The 23180-nt window shown below is 61.2% G+C and overlaps 2 protein-coding genes and 1 pseudogene across 2 annotated transcripts; 1 reads left to right on the forward strand and 2 right to left on the reverse strand.

Moving 5' to 3' along the window:
- Positions 1-131: 131 nt before the first annotated feature.
- On the reverse strand, positions 132-3584 carry LOC136112874 (death-associated protein kinase 2-like; annotated as a pseudogene).
- A 2398-nt stretch (positions 3585-5982) lies between these two features.
- SH2D2A (SH2 domain containing 2A) lies at positions 5983-11886 on the forward strand. The gene is made up of 9 exons (XM_065857592.2): positions 5983-6313; positions 7172-7323; positions 7926-8080; positions 8239-8328; positions 8410-8575; positions 8767-8958; positions 9515-10000; positions 10686-10838; positions 11092-11886. The coding sequence occupies exons 1-8, from the start codon at positions 5998-6000 to the stop codon at positions 10824-10826; spliced, it is 1698 nt and encodes a 565-aa protein (XP_065713664.2). The 5' UTR covers positions 5983-5997; the 3' UTR covers positions 10827-10838; positions 11092-11886.
- A 380-nt stretch (positions 11887-12266) lies between these two features.
- On the reverse strand, positions 12267-21199 carry PRCC (proline rich mitotic checkpoint control factor). Its single transcript, XM_065857585.2, has 8 exons — positions 20471-21199; positions 19038-19085; positions 18091-18651; positions 17485-17580; positions 15231-15374; positions 14121-14186; positions 13566-13686; positions 12267-13086 (listed from the first exon to the last, which is right to left on the reverse strand). The coding sequence occupies exons 1-7, from the start codon at positions 20924-20926 to the stop codon at positions 13600-13602; spliced, it is 1458 nt and encodes a 485-aa protein (XP_065713657.1). The 5' UTR covers positions 20927-21199; the 3' UTR covers positions 12267-13086; positions 13566-13599.
- Between the last annotated feature and the right edge of the window lie 1981 nt (positions 21200-23180).

Here is a 23180-nt window from a genome sequence, read left to right on the forward strand (position 1 = left end):
GTGCTCCTTCCGCCAGGATGGGGAGACGGGGACGCCCCCCAGGGCTCCTCTGGGGGTGTGGCCCCTCTCTGGGGGTCCCGTCTCCTCTGGGGGGGCTCAGGAGCAGCTGCTTCTCCACCGGCGCAGCAGCGTTACGGGGTGGCTGCCCCCCGCGTCCTCCCGCTGGTCGCTGGGGGCACAGCAGGGGTTGGAGGGATGGGACATGAAGCCCCCGGGGGACAGGACCGCCCAGGAGAGAGGACACCGCCCCTAGGGGACAGGGCACCCCAGGCAATGGGGACACCCCCATTGCACATCCACTGCACAGCCCCCCCCAAAGCTCGTCTCCCCCCACCCAGCCCGTGCCGGGGGGGTCCGGGTGCCGCTCACCAGCCCCTCGTCCTCCCTCCTCAAGCCGCAGAGCAACCGTGTCCGGCAGAGCCGGTTGCAGGCGGACACCATGGTATAGGAGAGCTGGGGGCGCAGGGGGTGGGGGTCCGGGGGGGCCGCTCCGCTGCTCTGCCCCCCCACCCCACAGCACTACGTCCCCACATAGGCCCCCAAGACACAGCCAGCCCTGGGGTAGCGCACGGCCCAAGGTGCTTCGGGACCCCGTGGGTGGGGGGACCCCGCTGCTGGGTGGCCCCCCCAGGCCGGCACCCCCCTTCACCTTCCACTTCCTGCGAGCGTTGAACATGCGGAAGTTCTTCATGTTGATGGAGGAACCGCTGCGGTTCAGCGCCTGCTGCCGTTTCCGCGGCTGCCGGGCGAGGATACGGCGCTGTCACCGCGTCCCCAACCGCTCCCGGGGGTCTGGCACCCGCCACCCCCCGTCCCGTCCCGTCCCGCTGACCTTGATCCAGGGGTGCACCAGGCACTCGGCCGCTGTCATGCGGTGCCCGCAGCACAGCGGGTGTGGGGGCAGCGGGCGTCCCAGCCCCACACAGACACCGTGGGGACAGGGGTGGGATGGGATGGGATGGGATGGGATGGGGATGGATGGGATGGAGATGGGATGGGATGATGGGATGAGATGGGATGATGGGATGGGATGACGATGGGATTGGATGGGACAGAGACAGAGATGAAGACGGGGATGGGAATAGGATGGAGATGAGGATGGGGACAGAGACAGATGGAGATGGAGATGAATATGGTCACGGAGCTGGAGAAGGAGGTGGGGATGGGGACAGGGACTCACGCCAGCTCCTTGCCCAGCAGCTGCCGGGTGAAGTCCTTCGCCGTCTCGGAGCGCTCCTCGCGTTCATAGTCACCCGCCAGGATGCTGGAGGGGGGTCTCGGCATCCGTCTCACCCTGGAAGGGGGACAAGCCACTGAGCTGTCCCGGCAGAGCCCCTGAGCGCCGGGACAGCTCCAGCGCGGCCCCCCAGCACCCGGGCTCGCCCACGCCATGGTGCCGCGGTGCCTCAGTTTCCCCTGACCGCAGGAACCGTCGCCCCGTACTCACAGGATGTAGGTGATGACCCCGATGCTCCTGAAAGGCAGAGGTGGGGGTCTGGCGCTGGCCTCCCCACGGTCCCCCCCATGGCACCCAGGGGGGTCCCCACCTGCCCCCCAGCTCAGCCCATCACCCCAACCCCTGCTCCTCACCACAAGTTGATCACTTCAGGTGCTGGGGGCAAACACAGAGCCGGGGGGGGACATTAGAGGGGACAGCACCATCCTGGCCACCTCCCTCCCCCCACGCCTGGGGGTCCTGTCACCACCACTTCACTATGTCCCCACAGAGCAGCGCTGCTCAAGGACACCCCCGGGGACCCCCCGACCCGTACTGATGTACTGCGGGGTCCCACAGAGGCTCTTGGAGGTGACGCCGTCCTCCAGGTGCTGGGCCAGCCCCAAGTCGATGATCTTGATCTGGGGCTTGGGGACGTCCTTGTCCTGCAGCATGATGTTCTCGGGCTGTGGGGACAAGGCCGGGACCATGGGGTGACGGGGGGCACAACGGGGTGATGTGGGGCACTGCCCTAGAGAGGGCAGCAGCACCCAAAGGCATCCCAGGGAGCTGGGCAGGATGTGGCCGGAGATGCCCAGGGAGGGATGCAGCCCCTTATCCCCCAGGGAGCGGGGCCGGGGGGTCCCCATGGACACATTGAGGTCGAGGTGGGTGATGCGGCGGCTGTGCAGGTACCGCACCCCGCGCAGGATCTGGCCCAAGAACTCGATGGCCTCCTCCTCTGACAGCGACTCCTTCCCCGCGATGAAGTCAAAGAGCGGGGCGAGGACAGGGCCAGCTCGGCCAGCTCCACGCACGCCACAAAACAGGGTCCCCCCCACCCCGGGACCCCCCACTCACAGCTCCAGGACAAGCACCATCTCGGCTGCGCTGGCAAAGAGGTCGTGGAGCCGCATGATGTTGGGGTGGTCGAGCCGGTGGAGGATGGCGACCCCCGCTCCACCTGCGCCCGCTCCGGCCTCCGCCGGCTGCTCCGGCGCCGCTGCGTCTTCACCAACTCGGCGGTGTAGAAGGTGCCGGTGCTGCGCTCCCAGCACCGCTTCACCACGCTGAAGTGGCCACTGCGGCGACAGATGGGCTGGGGGTGGCGGAGGGGGGAACCCAGGCGTCCGGCTGCCCCCCATGTGGGTGGGATCCCCTGCACCCCGCTCATCCGCCCAGCGTCTCCAGCAGCTCATACAGCTCCTCCGTGTTACCCGGGGTGCGGGCGGCCGCCAGCCCCTCGCTCGCCATGTCCGTGTCCTGCGGGTCCACACCAGCACTGGATGCGGCCCATGCGGGGACCCCCACCCCATGGGAAGCACCACAATCCCCCCCGCACACTGAGCTCCAACCACCGGCGCTCCCGGTTTGCACCGAACCCTCCAGCACGTGGCAATTTGGAGATCGGGGTGGGCAGGAGGTGCTCGGGAACCCAGCAATGAGGAGGGGGCGACACCAGCCCCGTGCCCCCCGCTGCACTGGGGAATTTATATTATTACATTATTTATTATATATATATATATATTATTTTATATATATATATATTATTATATTATCTACATATTATTATATTATCTATATATTATTTTATTATTTATATATTATTATTATTAATGTAATTTAAAGAGTATTAATGTAATTTAAATAGTATGAATGTAATTTAAATAGTGGGTAAATCGGCCTCCATGAGCTCATGCATGTGAGTCCGTGGTCGTGCCCCACAGCCCCCAAGGGCACCGCTCACCTGGGTGCTGTCGGGGGTGGCCCCCGCGCCCCCCCGGCCGGGACAGCGCACTCGGCCATCACTGCAACCACAACAAGTGGGGGTGAGGGGCCTTGGGCTGCTGGCCCCACAGCAGCAGCAGCGAAAACCAAGCTCTGACCCCCCCGTGCCTCAGTTTCCCCAGCTGCAAGATGGGGTTAGGGACAGAGATATTGGCCAGAGGTGGGGTCCCCCCCCCAGGTGAACACAGCACGATGAGGGAGCACGAGGCCCCAAGACGTTGACCCCATCCTGGCCGCCCGGTTTGGCTTCATCCCAGTGAGGATGGGGGGGGCCTGATCCTGCCCCCCCCGCATTGCAGGGTTCACCTCCCCCGAAGTTGGGAGGTTTGCTCCCCCCACTTCTGGGGGTGGGTTTGGGCATTGCCACATGGGTCACCCTGGGACCCCAGGGCCAGCTGGGTCACGGTCCCCTCCTGGGGACAGACCCCCCCCCCGCCCTGGTTGCCTCCAGCCCCCCGGTGTGTCCCCATCCTGTGCTGCACCAGTGTCAGCACCAAGCAGTGGTCAGGACCCCTCCAACCCCCCTACGGTGGCACTAAGGGACAGTGATGGGTCCCCCATCGCTCACCCCTGCCCTCAGCCTGCCTGTGCCCCCCGGCCCCCTAAGCCTTGCTCTGCACCCAGGTGTCCCCAGCCGGGGACAGGGACAGCGGCTGCTCACGGTGACGGTCCCGGCACCCCGGGTGTGTGGGGGCAGCCGTGGCTGGACCTGTGGCACCATCCCCACCGCATGACACAGCCACAGGGTCCAACACACCGCCCGTGGGCACAGCGTGTCCGTTTGTCCCCTGGGGACAAACCGAGCCTGACAGCCCCCCCTGCACCGCGCTGCTTTTGGAGGGAGGGAAACTGAGGCACGAGCGGTCCCACATCACCCAGCAAACACCCCAGCACCGGTCAGAAAACGGGGGGACCAGGGCAATGACCCCGCAGGCTGCTCCCCAGTGTCCCTCTGCCAAAAAGCACCCAGCACCCCCGACCCCCCCAGCCGGTTCCGATGCACCGGGGTGTTCCCCGAGCCCTGGGCTACGGGCACCCTGACCCCAGTGTGTGCCCCAGGGATGCTCCGCTCCAGGGACACAACTGGGATGGGGACACAGCTGGGATGGGGACACAACTGGGGTGGGGACACAGCTGGGATGGGGACACAGCTGGGATGGGGACATAGCTGGGATGTGACATGGCTGGGATGGGGACACAGCTGGGATGGGGACACAACTGGGATGGGGACACAGCTGGGATGGGGACACAACTGGGATTGGGCCACAGCTGGGATGGGGACACAACTGGGATGGGGACACAGCTGGGATGGGGACACAACTGGGATGGGGACACAGCTGGGATGGGGACACAGCTGGGATGGGGACACAGTTGGGATGGGGACACAACTGGGACTGGGGCACAGCTGGGATGGGGACACAACTGGGATGAGGACATAGCTGGGATGGGGACACAGCTGGGATGGGGACACAACCGGAATGAGGACACAGCTGGGATGGGGACACAACTGGGATGTGACACGGCTGGGATGGGGACACAGCTGGGACACAACTGGGATGGGGACACAACTGGGATGAAGACATAGCTGTGATGGGGACACAGCTGGGATGGGGACACAAATGGGATGAAGACATAGCTGGGATGGGGACACAGCTGGGATGGGGACACAAATGGGATGGGGACTCTGTCCCCGCTGCCATGGATCCTCGCTCCCGCTGCACACCGAGGACGCTGTCCCCACGGAAGGTGAGCTCGGGGGTGCTGGGATGGGGAGATCGGGGGACAAACCCTTCGCAGCCCCATGTCCCACCGTGCTGTGTGTGTCGCGGTGTCCTGGTGGCTGCTCCGCTCCCTGGGGCTGGACCGGGCCTGTGTCGGGTCCTATCCTGGCACTGGCCACGTTGTCCTCACCTCCGTGCCAGGGCCGGCACACGCAGCTCCGGCCGTGCCCAGCGAACCCCAGCGTGCCAGGGGGGTCCTCGAGGTCCTGGTGCTTCCCGGTAGCTGCGGCTCCTCCCGTGTGCAGCGGGACAAGCTGTGTCCCCCTGGTCGGTGTCCCCAAGGCACCGCTCAGCGCCCATAAGGGTGAGGATTGCGAGCAGGAAACCCGGCTGACCGGTGACAACGCTGCACCGCGGCCACCGAGGGGAAGTGGAGCGGAGGGTGTGAAGGTGGCGGGGAGTGATGGGTTTCTTAAGGTGGTGAAAGCCGGGGCTGGCACCGCGTTGCGTGCTGGGGGCACCGGGGTTGTGTCGGGTCCTGCCATGGCTTGCAAAGCCACCACCCAGCTCACCTGTCCCAGTGTCACCTGGTGCCAGCTCCAGTCCCAGCACTGCTCTCACCAGAGCCTGGCATCGGCAGATGGGGCGTCCTGGTCAAGCCTGGCACTGCTGGATGGGGAGTCCTGGTCAAACCTGGCATTGCCGGATGGGGCGTCCTGGCCAAGTCTGGCACTGCCAGGATGGGGAGTCCTGGCCAAACCTGGCACTGCCGGGATGGGGGTCCTGGCCAAGCCTGGCACTGCTGGATGGGGCGTCCCGGCCGGTGAGGCTCAGAGCTGGCGCTGCTGGCAGCTGCGATGTCCCCAGCACGTCCCGGGATGTGCCCAGCTCCGAAAAGGCACCGCAGCCTTCCGAATGGTGCCAGATCCCACCGCTCCTGGCACCGCATCCCAGCTCCTGGCACAAGGCCAGGCTCACCGAGCCCCGCTGCCCCCGCAGCCGGTGGCACCAGATGCCGCGATGTGGACGGGACGAACAAAGAGCCCTTTGCGGATGGACCAGCGAGCGGGTGGCGCAGAGGGGCCGGCGAGACCCCGCTCCCTGTGCCAACGCCACCCATGCCGAGGGTCCCGGTGTCACCCCGGTGTCACCCCGGTGTCACCCCGGTGCCCCCGCAGCCCGCGCTGCCCCACACGGCCTCGCCGTGACGTCTCGCCATCGCACAACAGCTCTTGTGGCTTCGGTTGCCACTTCCTGCCCTTTGCAGGCAGCGGAGGCAGCGGCGCAGGCAAAACGCCGGCAAAGCACCAGCGCTGCCCGTCCCGCGGCGCCGCCATGGACGCCCGGGTCCCGGCGTGGCTGGGCGGAGGTGGGTACAGCGGCTGGGAGATGGGGCCGGGGTCTGCAGGGGCTGGATTTGTGCTGGGATGGGACAAAAAAGGCCGGGGGGCAAACCCCGAGCAGGAGACTCCGGAGGGACAAGAGCCGGGGGGATGCGGGGTGCTCGATGGGGAAGGGGTGCAGGACAAGGGGGTGCGGGAGCAGGAGTGGGGTCGCCTGCCCACCCCTGCCTTTTCCAGCCCCTTCGAGGGGGGAGATCCAGCCCAGGAAGGAGCAAGGCCGGGCTTTGCTCTGTTTCAACCCTGGTTTGACCCACACTCACATCACCAGGGGGGTGAAACGAGCACAGTGCACCCGGGACCAAAATCCCCCCGAGCTGCCCCTCTGAGGCCAAATACTGGGTAAGAGAGTGGGGACCCCCACAAGCTGGGGACACCGTTGTCCCCAACGGCACAGCCACAGGACCTGACCTGAATTTGCCTCCTTGGCGCTCCCCACATTGGGTGGTTGTGGTTTGGGTTGTTTTGTTTCGCTTTGTCAACCACGTCCCTGCCTGCCCTGCCCGGGGCACCGGCACGGGCTGGGCGCCACCACCGGTTACGGATGCCGCTCCGTCCCCCCGGTTCTCCCGTCCACCGGCGCTTTGCTCCTCCGCGGTTCCAGGGTCACCGTCCCTTCTCACCACCCTGGGGACAAGTAGAGTGACGAGCCCAGGAATGGGGGACACATGGCAAAACACCCCTCAGCCAGGCTGGGGGCAAGAGCAGCCCTTGGGGGGTCACGGAGCCCCCACGTCCCAGCGCCCTGTGGGCAGCAATGGGGCACGGTGCCATTTTGAGGCCCCACGGAAGTTTCGCTGTGCTGAGCTTGTTTCTCGCTGGGACAGGCGACCCCATGGATGGGGACCGTCCCCTCTTCAGCACCTTCAGACCCATCAGCAAGGACAACGTGGCCAGTGCCAGGATAGGACCCGACACAGGCCCGGTCCAGCCCCAGGGAGCGGAGCAGCCACCAGGACACCGTGACACACACAGCACGGTGGGACATGGGGCTGCGAAGGGTTTGTCCCCCGATCTCCCCATCCCAGCACCCCCGAGCTCACCTTCTGTGGGGACAGCGTCCTCGGTGTGCAGCGGGAGCGAGGATCCATGGCAGCGGGGACAGAGTCCCCATCCCATTTGTGTCCCCATCCCATTTGTGTCCCCATCCCAGCTATGTCTTCATCCCAGTTGTGTCCCCATCCCAGTTGTGTCCCCATCCCAGCTGTGTCCCCATTCCCAGCAGTGTCCCCATCCCAGTTGTGTCCCAGCTGTGTCCCCATTCCCAGCTGTGTCCCCATCCCAGTTGTGCCCCAGTTGTGTCCTCATCCCAACTCTGTCCCCATCCCAGTTGTGTCCCCATCCCAGCTGTCTCCCCATTCCCACCTGTGTCCCCATCCCAGTTGTGTCCCCATCCCAGCTATGTCCCCACCCCAGCTATGTCCCCATCGCAGCTGTGTCTCCATCCCAGTTGTGTCCCAGCTGTATTCCATTCCCAGCTGTGTTCCCATCCCAGCTGTGTCCCTAGAGCGGAGCATCCCTGGGGCACACGCTGCCCCACGTCCTCACCTGAGCCCCTGGTCGCTCTCTGCTGCCACCCAGGTCCCTCCGGTCTCGCCCCCAGCCGAGGTGGCCCCGCGGCCGGAGCTGCTGGCCCTGCGCACCCGGACCAGGCTGTGGTTCGAGCAGACGCAGGCGGGGAGGCTGAGCGCCGAGGGCGAGCTCCCCGCCTGGTTCCACGGCTTCATCAGCCGCCGGTGAGCACAGGGGAAACGGAGGCAGGGGACGGGGCGGCAGCGGCCAGGGGACACGTGGCCCTTTCAGCGTCCCCACCCCATGGCTCTGAAACCGGGAGCTCAACCCCTGGCTCCCGCAAAGGGGGTGAGGGCGAGCGGCTCTGAGCCCCTTCCCGCAGGGAAACAGAGCAGCTGCTGCAGGATCAGCCCCCCGGCTGCTTCCTCGTCCGCTTCAGCGAGAGCACCGTGGGCTTCGTGCTGTCCTACAGGTGAGGGACCCCGGGCCCACCCAAGGGGCGACGCGGCTGATCCCCCCCGTACCGACCCCGTCCCGCGGGCGCTCTCCCCAGGGGCAGCGACCGCTGCCGGCACTTCGTCCTGGACCAGCTGCCGGACGGGCGCTACGTGATCCTGGGCGAGCGGAGCGCCCACGCCGAGCTGGCCGAGCTGCTGCGGCACTACAGCGCGGCCCCGGTAACGCCGTACCACGAGTTCCTGACGGTGCCGTGCGTTCGGGTGAGGACGCGCCGCCCCCTCACTCCCTGCAGCCGAAAATGGGGAGTTATTCCTGCTGCAGGGCTGGGCGAAATCCAAGCTGGTGGTGGCACCGGAGCCATCGTGGCCATCGCGGCACCCCCGGCCAGGAGCGAGGAGCCGAACCGCGGGTGGCACAGCCGCACCGCAACCACCGTCACCGCTCGCTGCAGGATGGGCCCCGAGGAGAGATGCGGATCCCAACCGCTGGCGCTGCCGCCTGTTCCCCACCCAGCGAGGCGCTGGCAAAGCTCCCGGCGTACGGCGCCGTGTCCAGGAGACCCCCGGGAGCCCGGGCGGCAGCTGTGGAGCCCCCGCTGCACGCGGAGCCCGGCGCACAGGGAGCCACAGCCAGGGAGGTGACGGTAGGACACGGAGCGGCACTTTGCCATGGATGGGACCACGGCCTGGGCACAGCTCTCGTGAGACAGGGACACAGATGGGATGGGGACACAGCTGGGAATGGGGACACGGCTGGGAATGGGGACAGGGCTGGGAGTGGGGACACGGCTGGGAGTGGGGACATAGCTGGGATGTGACGTGGTTGGGATGGGGACACAGCTGGGAATGGGGACACAGCTGGGATGGGGACATAGCTGGGATGTGACATGGCTGGGATGGGGACACAGCTGGGAATGGGGACACGGCTGGGATGGGGACACGGCTGGGAATGGGGACACGGCTGGGAATGGGGACACGGCAGGAATGGGGACACAAATGGTATGTGACACAGCTGGGATGGGGACACAACTAGGATGAAGACATAGCTGGGATGTGACACAGCTGGGAGGGGAACACAGCTGGGAGAGGACACAACTGGGAGGGGGGACACAACTGGGAGGGGGACTCTGCCCCCGCCGCCATGGATCCACGCTGGACCCACTTCCCGCCTCCCCCCGCCCTGTCCCCTCTGTTCCCCAGGCTCCCTGTGCCCCCCCGCCGCTCCCAGCCAAGGTCGCCTCCTCAGCCACAGCCCCGGGGCCGCGCAGCCCCCCCGGTCCCTGCGCTGCAGTGCACAGAGGAGCCGCCCCCCCCGAGCCGCCCCAGCCGCCCGACGCCAAGTACCAGCAGCTCCTGTGCTTCCACACCTACGCGGAGCCCCACGAGGGCATCGCCCCCGCGCCCGAGGAGCCCATCCCGTTCTACGCCGTGGGCCGCGGCCGCAGCCCCCGCGCCCCCCCCCAGGAGAACATCTACTCCGAGGTGGCGCCGGCCCAGCAGGAGCGTCCCGCTCCGCTCCCCAGGGTGGCCCGGGGTCCCTTCTCCACGCTGCCCCCCAAGTGCCACGTGTCCCCCAGGTCGGCCCATCGGCGGCTCCTGCGCAGCGTGTCCAGCCAGGCCTGCAGGAGGCGGCAGCTCCCGGCAGCGCCCGGGAAGGACCCAGGAGACCCCGGTGCAGCCACCGAGGTGCGTCCGTCCCCATGGTGGGGCCTGCGCTGGAGCCGCCTGTTGCTCCAGAGCTCGGTCCCACTGCAACGTGGTGATGTGGGAAATGAGGCCCCAGGTCCCCAACTCAAGTCCAAGCTGAGGGCTGGGAGGGTGAAGGATCAACTTTGATCCCCGGGCACCACGTCCAGCTCTGGGTCCTCAGCACAGACACACATGGAGCTGCTGGAGAGGGGCCAGAGGAGCCCCAGGAATGATCCGAGGCGGGAACAGCTCTGCTGGGGACAGGATGAGAGAGCTGGGGTGGAGAAGAGAAGCTCTGGGGAGACCTTAGCGCAGCCTTAATAGAGAGATGGGAACAGATTTTGAGCAGGGCCTGTTGTGATAGGACAAAGGGTGATGGTTTGAAACTAAAGGAGGGAGATTCAGGCTGGATAGAATGGAATTGTTGCCCTGAGGGTGCTGAGAGCCTGGCCCAGGTACCCAGAGAGGTGGTGGATGAACCATCCCTGGAGACATCCCAGGCCAGGCTGGACGGGGTCTGAGCAACCTGAGCTGGTGGAGATGTCCCTGTCATGGCAGGGGGGGAGCTTTAAACATCCCTTCAACACAAACCATCTGTGATTCAACCAGGTCCTGGCTCTCAAGTCAAACCTCCACCTGCTACGACACAATTTCACGGTCATTTCCCTCCACAAATCCCCAGGTCGTGATGACAAACCCTGCGCTGGAGTTTGACGACCCCCTTTACGGCTGGAGGACGGGAGTCACAAAGCAAGACACAACCAGGGCCAGGCAGGATGGGCCCCAGAACATCTACGAGCAGCTTTCTGGAGAGCGGCTCTGAGCCAGCGCACAGGTAGGGCTGAGGAAAGACCTCGGGTGGGTTTGGAACCCACTGGTGCATCCAGGGTGAGATATCGGCCACAAGCCGGAGCCAGAACACCAAGCTCAGACGTGTTCGTGCTTTAAGAAGGAGGGGGAAAGCAGGGATTTTACCTCTCGGAAAAATCCCTTGTCGCTTCTCACAAGTCTTGGCTTTCATTGCTCTGAAATAGCTAAAAGCAGAGTGGGAGTCAGCGGCGATTCCCCTCCTCAAACCTCCCCTCTAGTGCTGAACACGAGCCATTACACAGCAAAATGGAAATAAAGAGGAACCAGCAGCTCGGTGCTCTGGCTCATCCCAACCACCCCAAGAGAAGAGTTTGGAGGAGCAGACGGAGCCCCAGCACCACGGGCGACGGAAACACAGGGAAAGGGATCAGCAAACGTGGGTTTGAAGGGATGAACCCCCAGCGCTGAGCACAACCTGCTGGGGTCGCACCGGACAGGCCACATGAAGCAAACTCCCTACACGCATATTATCACAGAAACCCAGAGGGCGAGGGGTTGAAGGGCCCTGGAAAGCCCATCCAGTGCAATCCCCCCGGAGCAGGAACACCCAGCTGAGGTTCCACAGGAAGGGGTCCAGGGGGTTTGAATGTCTGCAGAGAAGGAGACTCCACAACCTCCCTGGGCAGCCTGGGCCAGGCTCTGCCACCCTCACCCCCAACAAGTTGCTTCTCATCTTCCAGCAGAACCTCCTGTGTTCCAGTTTGCACCCATTGCCCCTTGTCCTGTCACTGGTGTCACCCAGCAGAGCCTGGCTCCATCCTCCTGACACTGCCCCTTTCCATCTTGATCCCCAGCAATGAGTCCCCCCTCAGTCTCCTCTTCTCCAGCTCCAGAGCCCCAGCTCCCTCAGCCTTTCCTCACACGGGAGATGCTCCACTCCCTCCAGCATCTTGGTGGCTGCGCTGGACTCTCTCCAGCAGTTCCCTGTCCTTCTGGAGCTGAGGGGCCACAACTGGACACAATATTCCAGGTGTGGTCTCCCCAGGGCAGAGCAGAGGGGCAGGAGAACCTCTCTGACCCACTGACCACCCCCTTCTAACCCACCCCAGGTCCCATTGGCTTCCTGGCCACAAGGGCCCAGTGCTGGCTCATGCTCACCCTGCTGGCCCCAGGACCCCCAGCTCCCTTTTCACTGCTCCAACAGCTCATTCCCAACTTACACTGGAACCTGGGGTTGTTCCTGCCCAGATTCAAGACTCTACACTTTCTCTTGTTCTATTTCATTAAATATCTGCTCACCCAGCTCTCCAGCCTGTCCATGTCTCTGGATGGCAGCACAGCGTTCTGTCCCCAGTTGTGCAACATCAGCCTCTCCGCCAATAAACTAAAGGTGCTTCAGCCATCCCGAGGGAAAAGCGACACCCCGAGCACCTTGTGATGGAACCAGGCCGGGTTCGGTTCATTTAAAAGTTTATTCCTTTTATCAAATCTCTTCTCCGAGGATTTTTTCACTGTACACATATGAATAAATTACTCAACAGTAACTTTATTCTGGTCGTCCAAATACTCCAAACGGGCTCTGCAAAGTACTAAAACATCCAGGGGGCTAAACTAGAAATCAGATGATTTTAAAATATTCTAAGAAAAGACGTCATTCCTGGGGGTTGGTTTGCTTGTTTGAAACAGGTAACATGGGAGAAAAACAACCTCTTGGAGTTCTTCTAAATGGAATAACAAACACGAGCTGGTTTAGGTTCCAACCAACACAACCCTTAGCGATGGGAATGTGAGTTCAACAACCAGACCAGCTCTCCGCTCCCTTTGCCAAACAACAAACCGAGCGAGGCCACCGAGATTTGGATACGGAAACGCGGATCTGGCCAGCAAGGCTGCACATGATTTGCAGTCGTTATTGCTTAGACCTTAAATAACGATTTAATGTGTAAAAGATAAGGCCGGACGCAGTCTCCTCTTCCCAGCCAGGAGGGGAAAGTTAGCGCTTAATTGAAAGAGTTGGGAGGTGCCATCTGTGTCCGCTCGGAGGGAATAACGCGGCGCCACACGGGTGGAACACGCGCTTCAACACGTCCGGAGGGCAGCTCGGTACGGGGGGAAGGAGGAAAGAGGGGGAAAAGGAAGGAAAATGTACATACACACATGGATTTTATCCCAATGCCCTCAGCGCCGGGCGAGAGATCCTCACAGCTTTCTGTGCGTGGCTCTGCGCTTCTCTGTAAAGGAGGTTCCGGTTCGAAACGCACGGGATGGCGGAGCTGAGGATAGAAAAAGCGACTTAGCCACGCTTATAAACACCCAAAGAGACTTGAGTCGATCGCGGGAGGAGCGCTGGGTTACTGCGACACGGCAAGCGCATGAGGATGTCTCTAATAAAAGGACAAAAAGAACCAAAGCAACAAGCAGGCTCCTGAAACTCCGTCTTTTCAAAAGGGAAATTACATTCTCCAGGAGTCTGAGAATGGAGCAAAGTGGGAATTGGAAGCTGATCGAATCTAAGGGTCCGGTGATGAATGAGGAGCAACCCCCGCGCCGTTCGTGCGGCTGCGTCGGGACGGTCGCCACGCACACACTTGGAACCTTTCACATTATAAGAAGCTGGGGGGAAAACAATGGGGTCGGTTTGCATTCCACCTCTCTCCCAACAGGCAGGGAACGGCGCGTCCCCCCCACCGAGCAGCCCCCGATGGCCACGGGCAGCGCTGAGGGCCAGGAGGGGCCGGACGCAGACGGTCACCTGGGCCAAGAGCCAAACGAGCGGGACGGTGGCGTTAGAATCCGTATTTGGCTTGAGTCTGCCGTCGGCTGAGCTTGTTTTCAGACCATGTGTTTTTCAGTTCCAGTTCTCTTTCCTTCGCCTGCAGAAACGGAGAGGATTAACATGAGCGCTGACTCGGCGGGATGGAGCCCTCCCCTGCCCCGCTGCCGGGGATTACGGAGCGCTCCGGCGTCGTTAGGGGAGTCAGCACAATTATCTTGACAGAGGACTGAATTAATAGGGCCGCGGAGGCATTTCATTCACGCCAAAACGCTTCACCGGGGGATGTGCTCAGCAGCCGCTTCGCCGGCCGCACGGCAGCGAGATGGGAAGCAGAGAATCGGGGACGCAGAACAAGGAGGGGAAGGGGAAAGCAAAACGCAACACAAGCCAAAAGCTGAGTGCGGTGAGACGCTCAGGGCTGTGACACCACTGCCGTGAGGCTGTTTGGGCCAGCATGGCGGGGAAGGTCCAAAGCGATGAGCACCAAACGGCCCAATCTGACGGTTTTGGCGCGGGGAGGAGCCCACTCACCTGGTGGATCAGGTACGTGATCTGGTGTTTCCTCCTCTGCTGTCCCGTGGGTTGATCTCCTTTTCTCTAGTAAGCAGAAAGATGAACAGTTAAAGGCTGGAAAAATACCAACCCAGGGAGCAAAGCCAGCCAAGAGCTTTTCACAGAATCCCAGAATGTCAGGGGTTGGAGGGTCCTGGAAAGCCCATCCAGTGCAATCCCCCCGGAGCAGGAACACCCAGCTGAGGTTCCACAGGAAGGGGTCCAGGGGGTTTGAATGTCTGCAGAGAAGGAGACTCCACAACCTCCCTGGGCAGCCTGGGCCAGGCTCTGCCACCCTCACCCCCAACAAGTTGCTTCTCATCTTCCAGCGGAACCTCCTGTGTTCCAGTTTGCACCCATTGCCCCTTGTCCTGTCACTGGTGTCACCCAGCAGAGCCTGGCTCCATCCTCCTGACACTGCCCCTTTCCATACTGATCCCCAGCAATGAGTCCCCCCTCAGTCTCCTCTTCTCCAGCTCCAGAGCCCCAGCTCCCTCAGCCTTTCCTCACACGGGAGATGCTCCACTCCCTCCAGCATCTTGGTGGCTGCGCTGGACTCTCTCCAGCAGTTCCCTGTCCTTCTGGAGCTGAGGGGCCACAACTGGACACAATATTCCAGGTGTGGTCTCCCCAGGGCAGAGCAGAGGGGCAGGAGAACCTCTCTGACCCACTGACCACCCCCTTCTAACCCAGCCCAGGTCCCATTGGCTTCCTGGCCACAAGGGCCCAGTGCTGGCTCATGCTCACCCTGCTGGCCCCAGGACCCCCAGCTCCCTTTTCACTGCTCCAACAGCTCATTCCCAACTTACACTGGAACCTGGGGTTGTTCCTGCCCAGATTCAAGACTCTACACTTGCCCTTGTTCTATTTCATTAAACTTTTCCCTGCCCAGCTCTCCAGCCTGTCCAGGTCTCGCTGGATGTTTCATATTAAACCACTGTGGGGAGATTCCGAGCAGCTCTATTGGTCTCTCACATCTAAGCATTTATAAACAGTCCCTGTCCCCTACCCTGGTGACTGCACAGTGTGTAATACAACGCCAGCTGCGACTGAAACGGGGACTGGACAGAACTCCCTTCCTGGCCGCACCTTGCTGAAGGACTTCATGGTCTTCTCCTCCGTCAGGGACTTGGTCAGCCACTGCTGGGCCCCGCTCAGCTGATCGTCACCTTTGATATCCACAAAGTTGATCTCTTCCCTGCCCCGATTCCGCTTGCCTTGTAGGCGCTTGAACTGGAGGAAGAACGGAAACAACCAGAATTCAACAGGTGTGTCACACACCAACACCAGCCTGAAACCACTGAGGGTCAACGGAGACAACGGGACAGGCGACACCAACCACCTTTCCAGCAGGAATTTAATCTTCTTTAGGACAGTTCTGCTTTGCTACAGATCTGAATATCTTCAACTACCGAGCATGGAGGTTATAATCACGTTTTCCCACGCCAAAGGGAAAACACGCTTACTTGCGCTTTCAGAAAACCCGCAGGCTCCTGGGTCCCTTGTTTTAAGCGCTAAGGAAGCGCCTGAAGTTTTGCCTCCAACGCATTCACCAACTGGAACACAAACCCACCTCCTAGAACACAAACCCACCTCCAAAGTGAAGCAGCCTATGGAAGGGAGCGAGCAGAGGCTGCAGCTAACGAGCCCAGTGGTTTCTAGATTAGATCAACACCAGCATAGCAGGCTTTTAAAACACTTTTTGAGCATTTGAGATGAGCAGGGAGCTCACGGCTGTGTTAAAGGATGAACCGTGGAGGGATCTGAACCTGTGCCTCAGCAAGCAACGTCCTCACTCCACGCATCTCGTCTGCCCTATGAGAATGAGACCAGGCTTGGAGGAAACAAACATCAGTTCTGTGTAAAGCAAATCCCTGCGGAGCGGTAGCCCAGGGGGTCAGCCAGCAGGACACCCCACACGTCCACAGCGCAGAGTGACACCCCAGGGAATAACCCAGCGTGAGTCGGTGTGAAGCACAGGTCACGCTGGTAGGGCAGGAATGCGGCTGCCAAGTGGGTCCTGTCACACAATCCCAGGCTGGTTGGGTTGAAGGGATCTCCGGAGATCCCCCAGTCCAGCCCTGTGAGAGCAGGAGCACCAGAGCACACAATCACAGAATCCCAGAATGTCAGGGGTTGAAGGGCCCTGGACAGCCCATCCAGTGCAATCCCCCCGGAGCAGGAACACCCAGCTGAGGTTCCACAGGAAGGGGTCCAGGGGGTTTGAATGTCTGCAGAGAAGGAGACTCCACAGCCTCCCTGGGCAGCCTGGGCCAGGCTCTGCCACCCTCACCCCCAACAAGTTGCTTCTCATCTTCCAGCGGAACCTCCTGTGTTCCAGTTTGCACCCATTGCCCCTTGTCCTGTCACTGGTGTCACCCAGCAGAGCCTGGCTCCATCCTCCTGACACTGCCCCTTTCCATCTTGATCCCCAGCAATGAGTCCCCCCTCAGTCTCCTCTTCTCCAGCTCCAGAGCCCCAGCTCCCTCAGCCTTTCCTCACACGGGAGATGCTCCACTCCCTCCAGCATCTTGGTGGCTGCGCTGGACTCTCTCCAGCAGTTCCCTGTCCTTCTGGAGCTGAGGGGCCACAACTGGACACAATATTCCAGGCGTGGTCTCCCCAGGGCAGAGCAGAGGGGCAGGAGAACCTCTCTGACCCACTGACCACCCCCTTCTAACCCACCCCAGGTCCCATTGGCTTCCTGGCCACAAGGGCCCAGTGCTGGTATCACTGAACAGTCTGGTCCATCCTCTGACATCCACCCTGCGATATTTAAAGGCATTGAGAAGATCCCTCCTCAGTCTTCGAGTCACAGATGGTTTGTGTTGAAGGGACGTTTAAAGCTCCCCCAGTGTCCCCCCTGCCATGACAGGGACATCTCCACCAGCTCAGGGTGCTCAGACCCCGTCCAGCCTGGCCTGGGATGTCTCCAGGGATGGTTCAGCCACCACCTCTCTGGGTACCTGGGCCAGGCTCTCAGCACCCTCAGGGCAACAATTCCATTCTATCCAGCCTGAATCTCCCTCCTTTAGTTTCAAACCATCACCCCTTGTCCTAGCACAACAGGTTGAGCTCAAAATCTGTCCCCATCTCTCTATTAAGTCCGGAAAGGCCACACTAAGGTCTCCCCGGAGCTTCTCTTCTCCAGCTGAACACCCCAACTCTCCCATCCTGTCCCCCAGCAGAGCTGTTCCAGCCTCGGATCATTTCTGTGGCTCCTCTTCTTCCAGGCTGAACAGACTCAGCTCTCTCGGCCTTTCCTTGTTATAAAGACGCTCTGCGGTGTCCTAGCAGAGCCTGAATACAAACTTCACAACGGAAGAGACAGTAAAGTGCCAACCGCTTCGTCGTCTATGAAGGAGGAGTCGGCGCTCGTCTCCTGCGGCGCTGCCTGGGCCGGTTCCACCTCCTGGTAGTAGCCGCTGCTGTAATAATCCTGCCAGCAAAAGGAAAACGAGTTGGTTGTGAGACAAGATCCATTCTGGAGCAACCGCACGCGAGGCCAAAGCCCCGAATCACAAACATCGCCCTGTGCGCTGCTGCTTTGTCACCCAAAGGGATTTGATTCAGCCCCGGAGAGCACAGTTACACACACTCCTCCTCCCAAGACTGAGACAGGGAGTCCTCCATCATCGCTAATCACACCTCGTTACTCTGGCACTCCTGAAGAGTCCAGGGCATCTTTTCTATGAGGTACTCATAAATCCTTTGCTGAATTACTAGAAACAACCTCGAGACATCAGCGCTTCTGCACCCCAACAACAGCGGGGCCGTTTGAAAACGAGCGCGGTTATTAAACATTTATCCAGCAAAGAGCATCTCTGGCTCTCGCACAGAGGAACCTGCCGTGCCAAGTGCTCCTCAGCCCAGCCGGCTTCCCACAAGCTCCAGTAACTAATTCAGAGCCTGGTTTTTGGAGCTTCACCTCCTCAGTTTGCCAACCCACCTGATAATAAGCGCCGGCCTCGCCGTATGCGGGGAACTGGCCGTACTGGCTGCCGTAATCCTCTCCCGGTTTGGGTAACCAGCCGTGCTGGGCGCCGCTGGAACCCGCGTCCGTCTTGAACTCCAGAGGAGCATTGGCTGCAGCGTCCTGGAACTGGGGCTCTGGCTCCGTCCCCGGTGGCGGCTCCTCCGTTGCCGGGTACAGGAACGGCTCGGCGGGCGCCAGCCCGGGCTCGCTCCTGTCGGACAGGGAGAAGTAGTTTTCCGGCTCGACATCTTCGTCACTGTCATCTTCCTCCTGCGTGATCTGCTTGGTTACCTGCAGGGCGGCGCTTTTCGCCGCCGCTTTGATGGCCGAGGGAGACGGAGTCGTGGGCACCGCCAGCTTGGCCGGGGGTTTGGATTTGGAGGAGGTTGGCGCCTTGGTGGGCTTGGAGTCGGAGGCGTTTTCTGTTGCTTTCCTCGAGAAAGCGTGGGGTAAAAGTAACCGATTGGTCTCTTTCACCGATAAGTTTTTGGGTTGAGGAAGCAAAGCCGACAAGCCGGTGCCCTCGCCGCGGCCCTGGAGACGTTCATGGTGCAAGAAAGGAGAGAAATTAGTGAGATTCTCTATATTCTCTGACTCCCTGCCAATTATCTCCTGCGATTCTATCGACATTTATGAGTTTCCCGTTGCTTGCCGCAACCGTTTGCGGCTCTGATCACACGGCGGGGCTTTTAAGGGAAATGTGGCACTTGCGAATGTCACCAGCTTCCCAAATTAAGGCGTATTTTTTGCTGAACTTTAAATTGAGGAAATTTCCCCAAAATAGGGCCAAGACCCTCCACGGGATATCGGGAATTTGATAGGCTAAGAGCCAATGAGAGCGGCCGATCCACACCAGTGGAATCGGTCAAGTCAAGTCATTCTTTCCTATGTAACGCATTGAATTGAAGCTCAATAATTACCTGATAAGTATTTTTCTTCTTGACTGGTTCATCTTCCTCTGAATCTGACTGAGAAAGAAAAACAGAGCTTAGCACAACGTGAACTACCACAGAATCACGAGCTAAACGGTGACAGCGGGGCGCGATCGGGCCCTTTTTCAGTCTGAACATCTTGATCGGTTCCGAGCTCTGCAGAGCACTTTAAAGAGATTACAGGAAACAAGGGCTTCTGCCGGTTTGCTGTCTGAATTATAAAACAGGCCCAAGACAAAGGCCATGCATAAATAAAACCAAGTCCAGAGCTGCCGTAAAGCCGGGTGTTATGTTTTGGAGAGAGGAGATAATGCCCAGGGGGCCAAACCAAAGGGACAGGAGGTGTTTTAGGGAGAATGAGGGAAGGAGGATGTTGGGGACATCGGGGACAGGCTGAGGTTCTTTCAGCAACTGCTCAGACTGGCTGCTTTTCAGGTACTTTTCTCCCATTGACGTTCATTCCTTCACTCGACATTAACAACCTGTAATATCGCTATTAAAAGCCAACACGCTGGAGTGTGGAGCGGGGGGAGAAAGGAAACAAATCCCCTTTTATTTGAGCTTATTTCTACCGAACACAAGCAACACAAGAGCCCAAACACCCGCGTTATCACCAGGCGCTTGTTCCAAAGAGAAGGTGAGGGAGCAAAAAGCGGGTCCCCTGTCCCCAAGACAGCACTGCCAGACTTTGTTCCCGCTCCCCGAGGTGCTGGTAGATCGCTATTAATCGATGCTGTTTATCAATCAAAGCTCGTCCTCCAGCCATAAATGACGTGAAGCGTCGCGGTTCAGCCAGAGGCTGCACCAGGGGTAGATGTGACTGTCACCTCCACGCTGGGACAGTCCCAGGGGTGGGGAACGAAGCTGAACAGGGACACCCAGAAAAAATCAAAGGGACCTTCCTTTCCCTGCTCACACCAAGGGATTCAGCGCTCCCTTGGGCTCTGAAAACACAAGTTAAGAGGGAAATGATTTCCTAAGGGTCTGGAAGCCTTTAGATAAGTTTTCTTGCCTTTTTATTACTGATTTATCGACTGCACAGCAAACAAACAACTAAAGAGAAACCGGGTTTATTTGGGATATCCCTGCGCCAGGCCGTGCAGCTCCACATCATCAACTCGTTAACGTCGGCGATAAATAAAGGCGCGGATAATCTGGGGTTTGCTGTATTACGATGATAAATAGGGTTTCTAGATCAGTTTAATTCCGCAAAGCGCTTTAGGATTGGGGCCAGGCCCAACCTCCCCGTAGATGCGGCAACAGCAACAGGGAGCGCTTTGGGACCTCGCTGCGCTCTGATGGGAGAGGGCGAGGAAACGCTGTGGGTTATGGGCAAACAAACCCGGGGGGAATGTGTTGGGGAAAGGATTCCACGCACAAACGTGGGGCGAGCGGGACCCCCCGGTTTGTTCCATACTCACATCTCCCGTGCGCAGCTCAGGCGCCGCGATCCGCACCGGCTCCGTCCTCTTCTTTGGCTTGGGGAGGCTCGAATCCCCCCCAGCCCCGGGCAGGGCAGCAGAGGCCAAAGCGGGAGGAGAGAGGCTGCGGGTGGGGGCGGCGGGGGCCGCGTTCTTCGGGGGCGGCAGCAGGAGCCCCCCCGGCCGGGGCTGCTCCCCGCTGGCGGCCGGAGCGGGGCGGGGGCCCATCAGGAAAGGAGGGGGCGGCAGCACGGGGAAGCCGCCGCCCGGGGGGGGGTGAGGCGGGGGCAGCGGCGGCACCGCGGGGGCTTTGGGGGGAGGCAGATCAGCGAAAAGCTCCCGGGCCGGGGGCTGCTGGGCTGCGGGGGGAGAAGAGGAGGAGGATTCCTCCTCCTCGCCCGCGGCCTCCTCCGCATCGCTCTCCTCCTCGCTGCTGGCATAGGCCACCAGGGACATGGCCCTCCGAGGAGGGCAGCCCTCCGCGGGCAGGAGCCGCTACGCGAGGCCGAGGATCCGCCCTCCCGGCTAGGCCGCACCGCCGCCGCGCCTTCAGCGCCCGGAGCGGGGAGGAAGGGGAGGGTGGGGGCGAGGCTAAGCCGCCATGGCGGCCCCACCCCGTGCAGCGGCGGGGCCGTGGGCTCGGAGGAGCAGCACGACAGCCCCAGCACCCGGCTCCGCGCCCAGCGCGCCGCGACCGCAGATAATGGCTGCCGGCTGCGCGCCCCCCCCACCCACAACCCTCGCGTCTCGGCGCCGCCGGACTACAACTCCCAGCGTGCCCCGCGCCCGCCGCCGCAGGCTCCCAGCGCTCGGCGCCGCGCGGCACCACGGGAAATGTAGTCTGCGCACCCCCCGCGCCGGACCACCGCTCCCGGCGTGCCCCGCGAGCTGACATGGGGGAAACGCCTCGGGGGCGCGGGGTGGAGCCTGGAGGGCAAGGCCGTGCCAGGCCTAGTCTGACTAGACCAGGCTTAGCCAGGCCCTGAGGTACAGCGCGGCCTGGGCCGCCCCAGACGCCTCCGCCGCGGCCGGGGGCGCGCTGCCGTTCCGGGGCGGGGAGGCTGGAGGGCCCGCCCGAGCCGCGCTCTGCGGGGGCCGAACCCCCGGGCCTCGGCGCGGCCAACCCGGCCCGCCCGCACTACAGCTCCCGGTGCCCCCCGCGCCGCGCCCCCGCCAAGGCGCGTCCAGCCGATCGCCGAGCCGGGCGGCGGGGCCGGGACTGCGGCTCCCGGCGTGCCCGGGGTGCGCGTCCTGCGGCCGCGGGGTCCGCGCGGCGCCCGCCGGTCCCGGCGCGTCGGGGGGTGCGGGGAACACCCCCTCCCCGTAGGCCCGGGCGCGATATTCACCAAAGTCTATTTTATTAATGATTTTGCAGAACCCGAAGATTCTGTCCCACCCAAAGGCTGCACACGGGATGAGGCAGAAAGCGCCGCTTATACCCCCAAAAATCCCAGCTGCTGCGGTCGGCACTGCAGGGTTTACAGACCCGACCTGCCTCAGTTTACCTGTCTCATTCATCTATTCCTAACAACCCCATCACCTTAAAACACAGAGCTCCTGGCTTTTTGGTTACCCTTCCCCTAGCTTAACTTTTAAATAATCAGTTTAATTCCAGGATTAGTTGGGAGAGGCTTTGTTCTACATTAAGGGTTCGCGGCGTGGTGTCTCAGTCCTTCCCCCTCTGGGCTCGGGGTCTGGATCAGCTGTAGAACAACATCCCCCTTCACCCCTCCTCGCCGGTGGGGGTGCCAATGGGCTCCCTCGCGCTGGTTTATCCCTGGGCCGAGCTTGGCTGAGCCGAGCTTGGGCTCCAGCGACCTCCTCCTGCTTCACTCTGCCCTTAATAAGAACAAAGCCGGGCTCTGCATTTGGGTCCCTCACGCAAAGCTGGAGGAGGCGATTTGCCCTAAGCAGCAAGAAGTAATTAAAGCAAAAACCCCTGATTAATATTAAATTAACGTATTAAAAACAGGCATTGAGGCCTCCGGCAGCGAGCGGGGTGTCCGGTGTGGTTTCCAGCTGCTGTGGCACTTCCACGTGCGTTATTCTCCCCGTCGCTCCTTACAAAGCTGAGACTTAGAAGAGCAAAGCCCAAGTGACACCGACCCACGGACAACAGGCCGGTTGGGCTCACGCAAAGCCCGGCTTTGCTTTGTGTCCCTTCCCCTGGGCGTAGAGGCTCAGAGACGCCCTTTGCCACCCTTGCTGTTTAAGCTCCAGATGCCTGGGGCCTCACCCCTGGGTCCCCCTTGGGTTATTTATTTGTGTTATTCTGCGGCTCGTTAGGAGAAATTAAGCCAAGGAAAGCATAGGAGGGGTGGAATGAAAAGAGTTCAGCCCAGGAACCCCGCTAAGCCACATTGAAGGTTCTGATCTTGCAAACAGCTTAAGCCACGCTTAGTTTAATCGCAGGTGTTTGGTTAAGCCAGGTCTACAGCACAAGGGAACCCCGGACAGCGGCAGCCCCGCCGGTTTAGTCCAAACCTGGGACGAGTTGAGTGGTGGGAAGGGATCGAGGTGACAATTTGCCCATCCTATGGCTTAGTCTTAGCGACTTAGACCTCCCTACATGCTGAGTTTTGCACAAAGCAACTGATCCCGGCCCCCCAAGGCCGGGCTTTGCAAAGCGGGGTATAAATTGTCATTTTTGCCCTTTTTAAAGGCTGGGGTTTCTCTCCTCCAGCTGCAGTGGCGCTTGGCGGGTGGTTTA

Source organism: Patagioenas fasciata, chromosome 30 (genome assembly GCF_037038585.1).
Source record: "Patagioenas fasciata isolate bPatFas1 chromosome 30, bPatFas1.hap1, whole genome shotgun sequence".
NCBI classification, from domain to species: domain Eukaryota; kingdom Metazoa; phylum Chordata; class Aves; order Columbiformes; family Columbidae; genus Patagioenas; species Patagioenas fasciata.

Excerpts from the sequence above, each read along its gene's own strand:
- PRCC (XM_065857585.2), bottom strand. The coding sequence starts at position 20,926 with ATGTCCCTGGTGGCCTATGCCAGCAGCGAGGAGGAGAGCGATGCGGAG. Across the intron at positions 19,086-20,470 it reads CTGAGCTGCGCACGGGAGAT|TCAGATTCAGAGGAAGATGA; the intron begins GTGAGTATGGAA and ends TTTCTTTCTCAG. Across the intron at positions 13,687-14,120 it reads TCACGTACCTGATCCACCAG|GCGAAGGAAAGAGAACTGGA; the intron begins GTGAGTGGGCTC and ends CCGTTTCTGCAG.
- SH2D2A (XM_065857592.2), top strand. The coding sequence starts at position 5,998 with ATGGACCAGCGAGCGGGTGGCGCAGAGGGGCCGGCGAGACCCCGCTCC. Across the intron at positions 8,576-8,766 it reads TGACGGTGCCGTGCGTTCGG|GATGGGCCCCGAGGAGAGAT; the intron begins GTGAGGACGCGC and ends CGCTCGCTGCAG. Across the intron at positions 8,959-9,514 it reads CCACAGCCAGGGAGGTGACG|GCTCCCTGTGCCCCCCCGCC; the intron begins GTAGGACACGGA and ends TCTGTTCCCCAG.